We start from the raw sequence: 15,447 nt of genomic DNA, 5'->3' as shown, positions 1-15,447 counted from the left end.
AGCTAGAAAAAAAAAATCAGCACCAGCCTCAGTTCTTCAGACCATTGTATCTGTGTATTTTTTTTTCTTATGACCATTAGTGGTGCTATTGTGCTGGTTCCACAAAAATCCAAAATAATCCACTTTAAGTCATTTGTTATCAGTGTGGTGTGAGGTTGGACAGGATAAGGAACCATCAGAGGAACAGCACATGTACAGTAGAGAGCTTGGGAATGAAGCTAAGAGAGATGAGACTGAGATGGTATGGGCACATCCTGAGAAGAGATGCAGAGCATGTTGGAAGGAGAATGTTGAGGATGGCGCTGCCAGGCACACAAAAACGAGGAAGGCCAAAGAGGAGATACATGGATGTGGTGAGAGAGGACATGAAAGTGGCAGGTGTGGTAGAGAAGGATGCGGAAGACAAGGAGCAATGGAGACGAAAGATCCGCTGTGGCGACCCCTAATCGGGAGCAGCCAAAAGAAGAAGAAGAAGATGAAGAAGTTATCAGTGTGGTGTTGATGCCAAAATTGTTAATTTACTGTATATTGATGTCTTTTTTTTCTTCAAAAGACAGGGGGGTTAATCTTGCTAGCCCATTTTACATCAGCTGGCCCTGATGACCACTTCACAACTACTCCTTCCTCAGGAACTACTGTACGTCCTCCTGACACATTTCCTTAATCTACTTTACTATGCGTTCTCCACTATCTAATGTCTTTGCTTGTTTGTGTCATTAAAAAGCCTTCGTTTTTGTTTTGTTTTTTCTAATATCTCAGTCTTGTCTTATTGACTCGTGCTCTGTTTTTCTTGGCAGTCGCACTCTTGGTTCCCCTTTTGATCTTGATTATTCAGTATAATCCTCCCTTTCATGGTTTTGTCTCTTTTTCATGGATGCCAGTTACTCTTTTGCCCAACATAGAAAAGTGTTCACATCCAACTTATTTGCAGCACCGTCTGTATGACGAATATCAGCATTCTGTCAGAAGCACAAAAGGTCAGTACGTGTCATTTGTGCATGGCTGGGTATTGCAGTAGGTGTCATGGTAACATGACGGTTAAAAAAAAAAACCCTCGATAAACACTGTTTAGCGCATTACTGTGTCTTGTTTTACCAGCTATGTAGAATGTCTGTGAAGAAAACTGCAGAAGAATAAATATAGATGAACGAGTGGCTGAAATGTAAAGAAGAAATACCATTACCATGAGAATGACCATGTGACTGATTGTGTTTAATGATGACCATGAAGAGGAGACATAGGCTCATTTCATGAGAGTTTCAGACCTTCGACACTGTACAAGATGATTTTATTGTCTCATCTCATCTCATTATCTCTAGCCGCTTTATCCTGTTCTACAGGGTCGCAGGCAAGCTGGAGCCTATCCCAGCTGACTACGGGCGAAAGGCAGGGTACACCCTGGACAAGTCGCCAGGTCATCACAGGGCCGACACATAGACACAGACAACCATTCACACTCACGTTCACACCTACGGTCAATTTAGAGCACGGGTGATTGCTCTAAGACAACGAGGGAGGCTCAGCCTCCTCTAAAAATGACGAACATCGAATCATAGAAATATATGTGCTCAGCCCACTACAGTGTGAAATCATTCCGTTATAACTTTCCCCAGTTCGCCTAATGTGCGCGTGAGTTTTTCCCCCTCGTGACAGCGCGATGCAGCCCAGCCTCAGTGGACTTCAATGGCATTTGGGAGCTATGCGCTTTCAATATCAAAATGCAAGACGGTTATTGGACAAATACTGTGAAAATGCCCGCCCATGGACTCCCAGCCTCAGTGGACTTCAATGGCATTTGGGAGCTCTGCGCTTTTCAATATCAAAATTCAAGGCGGTTATTGGACAAATACTGCGAAAATGCCCGCCCACAGACTCCGAGCCTCACATGGGAGGGACATGGCAGTTTCCGCGAGGAGACTGGTGATTGGTGAAAGCGGCTGGATATTTTCTTTGATTGACAGCTCGTTTCAAATATAGACAGGCAGCGGTGAATTTCAGTTCAGTCCCATGCGGATTCGCAAGTGCTGTGGTGTATTGTAAGAGATCAGCTTACATTTCGATTTCATTCATTACATACAGTTTCTACCAGCTTTTTTAGTTTGTATATTTTCATTGTAAATAAAGTGTAAATATAATGTTGTCAATTTTGCTACCTTAGTTCCAGAAATTTCGTTTATTTGAGTGACTGAACTTGAACTTGAGGGGGCTAGTCAGCTAGCAAGAAAGCTGCGCACAGATGCTGAGCATTGCTGATTTAATTTTGGCGAAGCCATTTGCCAGTCTTCCTTTCGAGGAAAAAATTAAAATTAAAGAGCAGGGTAGACCAACGCCTCAAATTGACTTGGTGAAAAAGGTAGGGAATAATACTCGTTCCTTTCAGCTCTCCTGGTACGAGAAAGTGAATTGGCTAACAGCAAGTGACCCACATCAACAACAGTAAATAGGCTACTTTAGTAATATGTCATGGATGGACCAAAAATATAGAATCTATTTAAAATGTTTATGCTGAGTATATTATATTGGAATATATATTTCTCTGGATATGAATTAAACACAGCTACAATTTGGAAAACATTTTTAAACAAAAACACAGCCGAGAACATTTCACACTACAGACCTGGATTAAAAGTGAAGGGTTATCAAAATTGTCAATAAAACATTTCTCAGTCAAAATAAGTAAAATATAGGGAAAGTGTCATTGAATGCTGAGGTTCCTGACAAAGAGCTGCTTTCAATAATGATCACTTTTTAAACAACATGCCACAATTTTAAAATATAAAATGTTAAATATACCCCCCCAACACCACCATCATGTATATTGGACAGTAGGCTAATGGGCCAAAAGAACCTGTTATTTCACAGTTTGTGACCCTGCCAACAATCAGCCAGATCAGAGGCAAGAGTATGGGCAAAACTGATGTGTTTTTTCTTTTAAAATCTGGAAATATCATAACCGACCAGCCTCCCCTGTTTGAAAGACTACCAGCCGCCACTGATTGAGAGTCACCAGTTAACCTAACCTGCATGTCTTTGGACGAAACCGGAGCATCCGGAGGAAACCCACACGGACAACATGCAAACTCCGCACAGAAAGGCCCTCGCCAGCCACGGGGCTCAAACCCAGATCTTCTTGCTGTAAGGCGACAGCGCTAACCACTACACCACCGTGCCACCCTGATTTTGTTGTTTTAACTTAAAAGTGTTAGTAAGCAGACTGCTTTAACGTTTTGAGTTCATTTAACTTCATATAGTAAGGACAATTAGGCAATCAGTTTAACATACTATACGAGTTTCAGTGAACTCAAAATTTTAAGGCAGCCCAGTTATGATTTTTTTTATGTTAAAACAACAAATCCTTTTAGAAGGTGCTGCAAATAAATTGTTTGTTCATTCATTCATTCTTTCCAACTGGGTTTCTTTTGGGCGGCACGGTGGTGTAGTGCTTAGCGCTGTCGCCTCACAGCAAGAAGGTTCTGGGCTCGAACCCAGTGGCTGGCAACAGCCTTCCCCTGTGTGGGGTTTGGATGTTCTCCCCATGTCTGTGTGGGTTTCCTCCGGGTGCTCTGGTTTCCCCCACAGCCCAAAGGGACGGCCTTGGGCTGGGGTGCCCTTGAGCGAGGCTCCTGACTGCTCCCCGGGTGCTGTTAGCATGGCTGCTCTGGGTATGTGTGTGTTCACTGCTTCAGATGGATTAAATGCAGAGAGGAAAATTTCACAAGTGTGTGATGAATAAAGTCGTGCTTTCTTTTGCGTGCCATTTTATCAACCTGTAGTCATCTCCTATAATTGCGTCAAAGCCTACATGGTGAAATCAAAAGCACGTTTGTTCATGGTGAATTTGGGGTTACTGACATGGGTATTTTTCTGCAAACAGAAACAAATGTCAGGCCAACAGGACACATCATTCACACAAACACAGCGATGACTCAAGTCATTTCCATCACAGCATGCGGTCAGTGCGATTCCCACTCAGCTCTGCCGTGGCATTCAGCTCTGCCATGAGTCAAGCGCCACCTCAGTGAACAAATGGAGACGCAGAGTGTTACACGTGTGCTTGTGTTTGTCTCCGAACAACAATAAATAACCAGTGCGCAAGCGTGACAGCAGCGTGGTCAGTTTTGTGCTTGTGACTAATTAGGACATTAAATGGTAATCAGGAGCGTAACTGATGTAAAGCTCAAGAGGAGCATCGAATGTAAAGTGAGAGTCGAACCTTTATAAGACAAGCAGACATGAAGAAAATTTGTTCCATTCCAAATCGACACCCCTCTTCCTCGCTCCAAACACCTCCTCCTCCTCACACCGTCTGTTTCGCTCAGGGTGTAAACATGAGCGATGAGGTGCTAGTAGTGTGGAGCTGTGGACAGATGGAGCATCAAAGAACATGTGTGAACTGATAGTCGTCTGTAGTGTTTTTGTGTGTATGTAAATATACTTACGTTATGGGTATTTTGGATATTTTTAAGTACATTTCTGGTACTACTCATCACTTACATAAGCCTTTGGAGCAATTAACACAATTAACATACAGACATATGAGAAATGTGACATAATTTTGTTGCGACGAGGCTTCGTTATGACGTTTTTGACATAACGTACACTACCGTTCAAAAGTTTGGGGTCGCTTTGAAATGTCCTTATTTTTTAAAGAAAAGCACTGTTCTTTTCAATGAAGATCGCTTTAAACTAATCAGAAATCCACTCTATACATTGCTAATGTGGTAAATGACTATTCTAGCTGCAAATGTGTGGTTTTTGGTGCAATATCTCCATAGGTGTATAGAGGCCCATTTCCAGCAACTATCACTCCAGTGTTCTAATGGTACAATGGGTTTGCTCATTGCCTCAGAAGGCTAATGGATGATTAGAAAACCCTTGTACAATCATGTTAGCACAGCTGAAAACAGTTGAGCTCTTTAGAGAAGCTATAAAACTGACCTTCCTTTGAGCAGATTGAGTTTCTGGAGCATCACATTTGTGGGGTCGATTAAATGCTCAAAATGGCCAGAAAAATGTCTTGACTATATTTTCGATTCGTTTTACAACTTATGGTGGTAAATAAAAGTGTGACTTTTCATGGAAAACACAAAATTGTCTGGGTGACCCCAAACTTTTGAACGGTAGTGTAGATACAGTACCAGTCAAAAATTTGTACACAACGACTCATTCATGGGTTTTTCTGTATGTCGACTGTTTTCTACATTGTAGAACAATACTGAAGACATCAAAACTATGAAATAATATATGGAATTATGTGGAAAACAATAAAGTGCTAAAAAAAAATAGGTTTCATATTTTAGATTCTTCAAAGTAGCCACCGTTTACCTTGATGACGCTTTGCACACTATTGGCATTATCTTAACCAGCTTCATGAGGTAATCACCTGGAATGCTTTTCAATGAACAGCTGTGCCTTTTGTCGTCAAAAGGTAATTAGTGGACGAGTTTCTTGCCTTCTTAATGTGTTTCAGACCAAAACAGTGAATAGTCAATACCACAACTGTAGTAATCCATATTATAACAAGAACCGCTCAACTAAGTAAAGAGAAACGACATTCATCATAACTTTAAAACATGAAGTGACTTTTAATGAATGAAAAATTAAAAAAAGCACTGAATTAGAAGGTGTGTCTTTTTGACTGGTCCTGTACTTCTCATAAAACAAACCTCCAAATCCAAAAAATATATATCCACCAGTGTAACGATAGTGAAATAAGCATTAATAAATACTTTTAACAAAAAAAAAATGTATCTCTCTTCACCTAAGGGCCTGAACAAATAGATTTTTATATGTTATAATAGCTCTATGGCATAGTTATAACCTGCAGAAACAGTTATTCCACAAAATCGAGTCGTACATGAGCTGATAGCCGATGAGGCGCATAGCACCGAGTTGACTATAAGCCATGTACGACAAGATTGAGTGGAATAACTGTTCTGTTCTATCCACATTCACTGGATTTTGAGAAACAGCATTTTTATTTTCATTTTTTGCAAATTCGATAAATAAAAACTTTTTGTCCAAAACATCTGACAAAATCATTTCTGCTTCGAATGTAAACAAACCGGCGAAATGACAGTAGCAATTTGTGAAAAATGCTATAATAATGCCCTGTGATGACCTGGCGACTTGTCCAGGGTGTACCCCGCCTTTCGCCCGTAGTCAGCTGGGATAGGCTCCAGCTTGCCTGCGACCCTGTAGAACAGGATAAAGCGGCTACAGATAATGAGATGAGATGAGATGCTATAATAATAATTCTTGAAAAATAAACAAAATATACGTTTATTCCATATTTTGTTGCTTTTTTGTATCTTTTTTGGCATTTTCTTCTCCTTCTTTAGGGTGTTTTTGGCGGTTGGCAAACCAACTTAAAGGTGCATTACTGCCACCAACTGGGCTGGAGTATAGAACAGGAGATATTGGGGGGGACAACCCAAAAAATATATTTTTTTAGCTATTTCTGTTTCTTTTAAATAACAGTGCCAAAGGTCAATTTTTGGGGTTTTGTTTTCAAGTAGTTTTTATTTCGTCCTCTGTTGGTTCAGCAACACGCTCCGCCATTTTGTTTTTCTCTAGGCTGATATCCAAGTAGTAGAGTAGCCAATCAGAGCATGCGATTGCTCATATCCAGTGAATGCGGATAGAATAAAAGCTGATATTCAAACTCTGCAGTTGAATGATTCCCAGTGTCTAAACATTCACGATGCTTAAAGTATGCTATAAAGTATTACATCACCGTTCTGAATTCTCAAACCTGATTGGCTGGAATGTCCTGGCATGGCTCTGACTGCCATAATTCAAATCGCAGGTTTATATTAAAGCACATGTCATAATACATTATCGTTTCTATAACAACAGCTCATTCAACAAGGATTTTTACTGCGGAAGCTCTACGGAAATCTAAGCCTAATAATGAACGTATTAAAAACATTATTTAAAAAAAAAAAAAAAAAATATATATATATATATATATATATATATATATATATATATATATATATATTCGTTGATGTAGTGAAGTTTACTGCAAGGAGATTTGTATTTGACGTTTACAGAAGGGGTCTCCAGGGACGTTCAGTAAATTTTTCGACATGGGAGAGTCTTCAGGATAAACGATGCTAACATGATAATTTTTTCTTTATTAACATTTAGAGAGAGAGAAAGAGAGAGAGAAAAGAGGCTGGTGGTTAGAGAAGAGCTGTTTATAACTGCTATAAAGTGTCCATAATATTAAATGCAAATACTTTTAGAAAATAAAGTACATTATTGTACCTTTAGGGGTACAATGGCTTGTCACTGGAGCAGTACCCTCAAAGGTACTTATTTGTACCCTTTCTATACTGCTTAGGAACATATATGGGCAGTTCTTCAGGAACGGAATTACATTCACAGCAAAATATGGTAACTTTTAGTTGCAGTGCTCAAGACAATGGTAGCAAATAAAAATTTCACACTGTATGGGGTATATTTTGACCTTAAAAAGCATAGAAAAATTGCCTATGTTTAACTCTGAATGCAAAATCTTTTACGAAGAAAGAAATGTCAGTAACGGAATTACGTCAGAAACTACTGAACTGTCATTTCTTAAAATTCAAACCAATATTTCTCTGAAGTGGCATTGCTATAACTGGGATGGTGATTTTTAAATAGGGCGGCACGGTGGTGTAGTGGTTAGCACTGTTGCCTCACAGCAAGAAAGTCCTGGGTTCGAGCCCAGTGGCCGGCGAGGGCCTTTCTGTGCAGAGTTTGCATGTTGTCCGCGTGGGTTTGCTCCGGTTTCCCCCACAGTCCAAAGACATGCAGGTTAGGTTAACTGGTGACTCTAAATTGACCGTAGGTGTGAATGGTTGTCTGTGTCTATGTGTCAGCCCTGTGATGATCTGGCAGCTTGTCCAGGGTGTACCCCACCTCTCGCCCATAGTCAGCTGGGATAGGATCCAACTTGCCTGTGACCCTGCATAGGATAAGTGGTTTCAGATAACAGATAAATCTGGTTTTCAGGACATTTTGCCTTGGATTCCATGGTAACAAGTTAAGGCAATCTTGTTGTTATGGCCAGGTTCTTGCCTGAACTGATAATCACATCATCAGTTTTTCTTTGGCTAATCAGACACAAGGTACGCCACCACTCTTGCCGGAGCAGTTGGGGGTTAGGTGCCTTGCTCAAAGCCAATCCTGCTGGTTCAGAGAATTGAACCAGCAACCTTCTGGTCCCAAAGCTGTTTCTCTAACCATTTGGCCCTGGCTTCCTCAAAGGCAAGCTTAATAATTTCATAATTTTGGCCTCTCTGCTGAAGAATTGCCCATATGTACCTTTTTAGCCCTACAAAGGTACTTTACTGGGCGTCTTTCTCAGATTTCTGTCTCTGTATAGGCAACAAGTCAACTACAGTACCGTTCAAAAGTTTGGGGTCACTTTGAAATGTCCTTATTTTTGAAAGAAAAGCACTGTTCTTTTCAATGAAGATCGCTTTAAACTAATCAGAAATCCACTCTATACATTGCTAATGTGGTAAATGACTATTCTAGCTGCAAATGTCTGGTTTTTGGTGCAATATCTCCATAGGTGTATAGAGGCCCATTTCCAGCAACTCTCACTCCAGTGTTCTAATGGTACAATGTGTTTGCTCATTGCCTCAGAAGGCTAATGGATGATTAGAAAACCCTTGTACAATCATGTTAGCACAGCTGAAAACAGTTTAGCTCTTTAGAGAAGCTATAAAACTGACCTTCCTTTGAGCAGATTGAGTTTCTGGAGCATCACATTTGCGGGGTCGATTAAATGCTCAAAATGGCCAGAAAAATGTCTCGACTATATTTCCTATTCATTTTACAACTTATGGTGGTAAATAAAAGTGTGACTTTTCATGGAAAACACAAAATTGTCCGGGTGACCCCAAACTTTTGAACGGTAGTGTACATTCTGCTGCATATCAGAAACATTATGCTGTGGAGCTCGGAAATCAAATGCTGCAACTTTCCTCTTTATTGTTATTATTCAGAGAGAGAGCGATACTAAATAGGATTTCGGTAGGTGTGAGAGCTGGCCTTTTCTCTGAAACTATAATCCCTCCCTCCTGTGCATTATTGGCTAGTATTGAGAGACTCGTATTAACCTTTATGCCATCTGATAATTATTGAAGAACCTGTGTCAGAATGTCATGTGTGTGTGTGGAATTATCATCACTGAATAAATATAAAGCTAGTTGATCAGTTCTTCTTGTTTTTGTGCGGTGACCGGATCAGCTAGCAGACTGCCGAGCCACAGTTGAATGTCAGCAATAATACCTTGGCTACATTATCTCTGTGTGTGTGTGTGTGTGTGTGTGTGTGTGTGTGTGTGTGTGTGTGTGTGTGTGTGTGTGTGTGTGTGAAGAGTATTTCCCACAGTAATTCACCGTGTGGTATTTCTGTCGAGAGCCATTGTATATGCTGATCTGTCTTCAGCTTAGTGCTGTAATGAGATCAGATATATATTAATTAGAGATGCTAATTAAGACAAATTAAGCAGTCGCTTTAATGAAGTGACTCCGCTTTAATCAATTACGAACGGAAAAAGGCTTTTACCGTGTTGATTAACATATCATAACGTACGTCATGTGTCTCACAAAGCTTATAGTGCAGGAGGAGAGGTTAAATCTCGTCTCGAGAGCAGGATCGAGCTACAATACTCCGAACATTTTACAGTTCTTTTGTGTATTATGACAAAAAAAAAACATAGCGCAGGGCATGCTCATCTCATCTCATTATCTCTAGCCGCTGTATCCTGTTCTACAGGGTCGCAGGCAAGCTGGAGCCTATCCCAGCTGACGACGGGCAAAAGGCGGGGTACACCCTGGACAAGTCGCCAGGTCATCACAGGGCTGACACATAGACACAGACAACCATTCACACTCACATTCACACCTACGGTCAATTTAGAGTCACCAGTTAACCTAACCTGCATGTCTTTGGACTGTGGGGGAAACCGGAGCACCCGGAGGAAACCCACACGGACAACATGCAAACTCCACACAGAAAGGCCCTCACCGGCCCCGGGGCTCGAACCCAGGACCTTCTTGCTGTGAGGCAACAGCGCTAACCACTACACCACCGTGGCAGGGCATGCTGTTAAAGGAAATTAATCAGCAACAGCAAGGCGTGATGATATTACCAAATCAAAATTGATTATTTGTTTTATACTACAGCAATGTGTCTTCATGAATATTTTTTTTTTGATTCATTAAAGAATGACGTGATGATTTGGTCTATTTATAGTAATTTTGACTGTTGTGGAACATCCAGAAAACAAGTTGTCGTCAATTATTTTATAGTTTGCTCAACAGTTAATCAAAGAAACAAACAAACAAAAGAAACTTCTTATATTACGGAGAAACCACCATCTGTTTTGAAGACTTTGCCATGGCAGAAAGTTGCGGCTTTTTCTCTGAACGTTACAAACAACTGACACTCGAGACTACTTGTACTTCCACAAATGAATGTCTCCTCACAGACAGCTATACAGAGACCTATCCATTTTAAAATCTGTTTATATGGAGTCCCCGTTAATTAACTGTTACTATTAGTAATGCTGATCGTCCTCTACTAATACTACTAATGCATTAGAATGGGAACATTGATATAAACTTTGCAGCCAGCACTACCGTCCAAGCCCTGCTGTTATAAAAACGTATTTAACACCTTCTAACTAATCAGAATTGAGACACTATGGTATAACTTATTTTAAGGAAGAGTATTGTAGTCTGCAGAGCAACAGTGTTAGTGTTTTGGCTCATGCGGCATTTAACAATATATTGTACAACGATAAATCGTCTCACTCACATTCACACCTACGGTCAATTTAGGTGGGGTTTACATTAGACCGTATCAGCGGATCATCAGATTAACGTTTTTAAAACGATTAGTGTGCACACAGCAACGCCAATACACGATTCGCGTGCACATAGCAACGCCAATACACGGATACGCTCGGCTCCGCAGGCATCCTGCGCTCCAAATCACTCCGCCCTGAACAGCGAGTGCCCTCTGGAGGGTGCGCACTCCAGCCCTGCGCAGCTCACAGAGCGCGCGAGTGAAGCGCACAAGCAGTGATTCGGGACTGAGCCGCTGTGTGTGTGATCTCAGTGCATATCGGGCATGCGCGTCACTTACCACTTGCAAGTGGAAGGATGGCAAGCCTAAAGACAATCATAACTACACAATGGGCAGTATTTGCATCAGTATTTGCAGTATTTTCATACTTTTATACTCTTTAATGAAAGGTGATACAAGGCGGAAGTCCGCGCCGTTTTTCAGCAGTCGCGTCACATGACCAACGCCAGCGAATCAGGAAGGTGGATGTCACAGTGACGTTGTCCAATGATGACGCCAGCTAGAGCTCAGCACAGCGTATCCGCGTATTCTCAATGTTTACACAGCACCGGAGCTGACACGATCTGGATTGAATACGTGGACCCTGGCGGATTCCCGTTTCCCGGCGTTTCCAGGCGTTTTAATGTAAACGGACAGTGCATCCGCGAAGAAAACGAGACAGATACGGTCTAATGTAAACTTGGCCTTAGAGTCACCAGTTAACCTAACCTGCATGTCTTTGGACTGTGGGGGAAACCGGAGCACCTGGACACGGGGAGAACATGCAAACTCCGCACAGAAAGGCCCTCGCTGGCCACGAACCTGGACCTTCTTGCTGTGAGGAGACAGCACTAACCACTACACCACCATGCCACCCAATCGCTTTTTTGCCATCCTCAATTCTATAAAGGATATTACTTTGAAGGAGCAAGCAGCAAAATGGCTGCATTTCCTTTCTTCCGGTATCGCTGGAATCACTTTCACCACTTGTTTCTTCCTCCCTGGGCTCATATTCTGCTTTAGATATATAAAAATGCTGACCTCTTCTATTCCTCGGACCTGCCTGATCCATCCTGGTGCCCTGTGTCTGGTTGGAGTCTCATCGCATCGCTCCTGTGGAGGACGGCCCCATGTGGGGCCGTGCCTGGAGGATGCTCTGGACTCTTGCAGTGGTGCTTTTGTGGCTGGGGACTGCAGTTGACTTGCTGACTTTGGGACTGCGGTTGTCGTGAACGATTTTGCGCTCGGGTTTCCATCGGTGGGGGGTTTATAGCATCAACGAAGCTGACTTCATGTTAAAACTGTTAATGTTATAGTCATGTTGTCTGTTGTTACCCAAATGAGGATGGGTTTTGAGTCTGGTTCCTCTCGAGGTTTCTTCCTCATGTCGTCTGAGGGAGTTTTTCCTTGCCACCGTCACCGCAGGCTTGCTCATTGGGATAGATTAGGGATAAAATTAGCTCATGTTTTAAGTCATTCAAATTCTGTAAAGCTGCTTTGCGACAATGTCTCATCTCATCTCATTATCTGTAGCCGCTTTATCCTGTTCTACAGGGTCGCAGACAAGCTGGAGCCTATCCCAGCTGACTACGGGCGAAAGGCGGGGTACACCCTGGACAAGTCGCCAGGTCATCACAGGGCTGACACATAGACACAGACAACCATTCACACTCACATTCACACCTACGGTCAATTTAGAGTCACCAGTTAACCTAACCTGCATGTCTTTGGACTGTGGGGGAAACCGGAGCACCCGGGGGAAACCCACGTGGACACGGGAAGAACATGCAAACTCTGCACAGAAAGGCCCTTGCCGGTCACGGGGCTCGAACCTGGACCTTCTTGCTGTGAGGCGACAGCGCTAACCACTACACCACCGTGCCGCCCGCTTTGCGACAATTTTTATTGTTAAAAGCGCTATACAAATAAACTTGACTTGACATATATGGTTGAATCACTTTTTTTCAAGCACATTTTTCATGTTTGCATAGAAAAACTCATCTCATCTCATCTTGTTATCTGTAGCCGCTTTATGCTGTTCTACAGGGTCGCAGGCAAGCTGGAGCCTATCCCAGCTGACTACGGGCGAAAGGCGGGGTACACCCTGGACAAGTCGCCAGGTCATCACAGGGCTGACACATAGACACAGACAACCATTCACACTCACATTCACACCTACGGCCAATTTAGAGTCACCAGTTAACCTAACTTGCATGTCTTTGGACTGTGGGGGAAACCGAAGCACCCGGAGGAAACCCACGCGGACACAGGGAGAACATGCACACTCCGCACAGAAAGGCCCTCGCCGGCCACAGGGTTCGAACCCGGACCTTCTTGCTGTGAGGCGACAGCACTAACCACTACACCACCATGCTGCCCCACAGAAAAACTACCAAAAAAAAATTTCTAGAAAATTTCTCAGTCAATGGCTCTGTGTTACCAAGGCAAACAGTGTACTAGTGTTCAACGTACATCACAAGTGGATATCCGGTTTCAGGGCAGGTACCCAGGTCGGCCTATTTTTAGCAATATCGCAACTTTTAAAATGAATAAATTGTTGTTATAAAGTTTTATTTTTAATTAAAATTGGGCGGGGCACTTGCCATGATCGGAAAACAGAGTTTATTTTTGGGGTTTTGTTCAGCTTTAACAAAAGGAATATTTAAGTTGTGAAATAGGAAAGAAAAATAAATTAAAATAGGAAAATAAATGTTGCATGGTATTTTTGGTCATGTAATTTTCTTCTTTTTTTTTCTCATGGGAAAATTGAATCATGAACCCAGTATTGTAAATCAACCCAGTACTGCCTATTGATCATCGTTCCAAGCTGTTTTCTTTTGGCAAAAACTGTACAGATGTTTGCACTTAGAGTGGAACACTATGCACGATTCAATCAGCAGATTTTTCTCTTTATTCTTTATAAAGTAGGTTATTCTGTTCTACATCCTGATAGCGGGGTGGCACGGTGGTGTAGTGGTTAGCGCTGTCACCTCACAGCAAGAAGGTCCGGGTTCGAGCCCCGTGGCCATCGAGGGCCTTTCTGTGCGGAGTTTGCATGTTCTCCCCGTGTCCGCGTGAGTTTCCTCCAGGTGCTCCGGTTTCCCCCACAGTCCAAAGACATGCAGGTTAGGTTAACTGGTGACTCTAAATTGACCGTAGGTGTGAATGTGAGTGTGAATGGTTGTCTGTGTCTATGTGTCAGCCCTGTGATGACCTGGCGACTTGTCCAGGGTGTACCCCGCCTTTCGCCCGTAGTCAAGTGGGATAGGCTCCAGCTCGCCTGCGACCCTGTAGAACAGGATAAAGCGGCTAGAGATAATGAGATGAGATGAGACATCCTGATAGCATATTGCAGGTGGAAACACAGTGCTTCATGTTAGCAGTGTAACTATCTTCCTTGATGCCTTTGCCTCTTCGTCCACCAGGTTCAGCCTTCATGATGGTGAACACGTCAGGCCGTTTCGCCGGACAGAGAGCCCAGCTACTGAGTCCCCAGCTCAAAGAGAACGACACACACTGTGTCACATTTCAGTACCTGTTGTCCGGTAGGGAGGGAGGCAGCCCCGGGTACCTCAATATCTACATCAAAGAAAACAACAGCCCCACTGGTCTACCCGTGTGGAACACTTCAGGCCCCGTCAGCAGGAGCTGGACCCAAGTGGAACTCGCTATCAGCACCTACTGGCCCAACTTCTACCAGGTGAGGAGTAAAGCATGATAAAGAAGGGACAGTGGATTGTTCTTTTGCTTATTTTGCAGTGTGTTTCATTATCTATAAAAATGATTGAAGACGTATACACACAGTTGTACACATAGAGCTTAAATTACCCAGGAAAATCACTCTTGACAGGTAAGTATGTTAATTTTTCAAATATTTAAATAATATTGGCTGGCGTTGAGTGGTATATCAGATATATTCCATTCGGCTAGCATGATACTGAACGAGTCGAAGACGAGTTCTGAATGGAATATATGAGTAATTCCAGCGTTATGGACGTGACACTTGAACTCAAAATGGCAACAAATGACCCAGTGCATGTTTTATTGTCTCCCAGTATTTAAACAGGTGTTGCATATTTTAAGGCTGTACCATACTGGAGAAGTGATAGAACAAGAACAATTCCCATAGTACATCTAGGGCATGCCAGAAAATGCCAATAAAAGATGCGTTATGGATGTGACAGAAAAAGTATCACTTTTCTTGGGTGACTGTACATTTTTATCAAACTCTCTGAAATTGTAAACCTAATGTCGAAATGGAGATATCCATTTGATAGAGGGGTCCAAGGTGAGTATTAAAAAATCTTTGTTTAAAATATTTTGTATTTCATGCAGAGTTTCGGAAGGAAAAGTCAGCGTTATGGATGTGACGCGCCTGAAATAGACATGGCATATGTTTAGAAAATCAGCAATTTAACCACCATAACCCTTTGAAAAACTCTCTAAATATCAGCTAAAACTATCAAAGTTCTTAAATAATATTTAGGATGGCTATTGTTTTGCTGTTTTGTGGATTTTAGCATACATTTCTGTGGCTTGTGGCAATAATATAGAATTGTACATGATCAAAGTTGATTTTAGCTTGGGTTTTACATT

General features: G+C 42.2%; 1 protein-coding gene across 3 annotated transcripts in view; it reads left to right on the top strand.

Annotated features, from left to right (window-relative positions):
• LOC132871759 (receptor-type tyrosine-protein phosphatase mu-like) overlaps window positions 1-15,447 on the top strand; it is a 444,714-nt gene that overhangs the window by 46,372 nt on the left and 382,895 nt on the right. For all 3 annotated transcript variants that reach the window (XM_060906241.1, XM_060906242.1, XM_060906240.1), the window contains exon 2: window positions 14,277-14,551. In XM_060906241.1, the coding sequence (XP_060762224.1) occupies window positions 14,277-14,551 (275 nt within the window). The remainder of the gene's footprint in view (window positions 1-14,276; window positions 14,552-15,447) is intronic.

This window comes from Neoarius graeffei, chromosome 23 (genome assembly GCF_027579695.1).
Source record: "Neoarius graeffei isolate fNeoGra1 chromosome 23, fNeoGra1.pri, whole genome shotgun sequence".
Taxonomy (NCBI): domain Eukaryota; kingdom Metazoa; phylum Chordata; class Actinopteri; order Siluriformes; family Ariidae; genus Neoarius; species Neoarius graeffei.
Note: the sequence above shows the minus strand (reverse complement) of the source record. Positions and strands in the feature narration are given on the sequence as shown.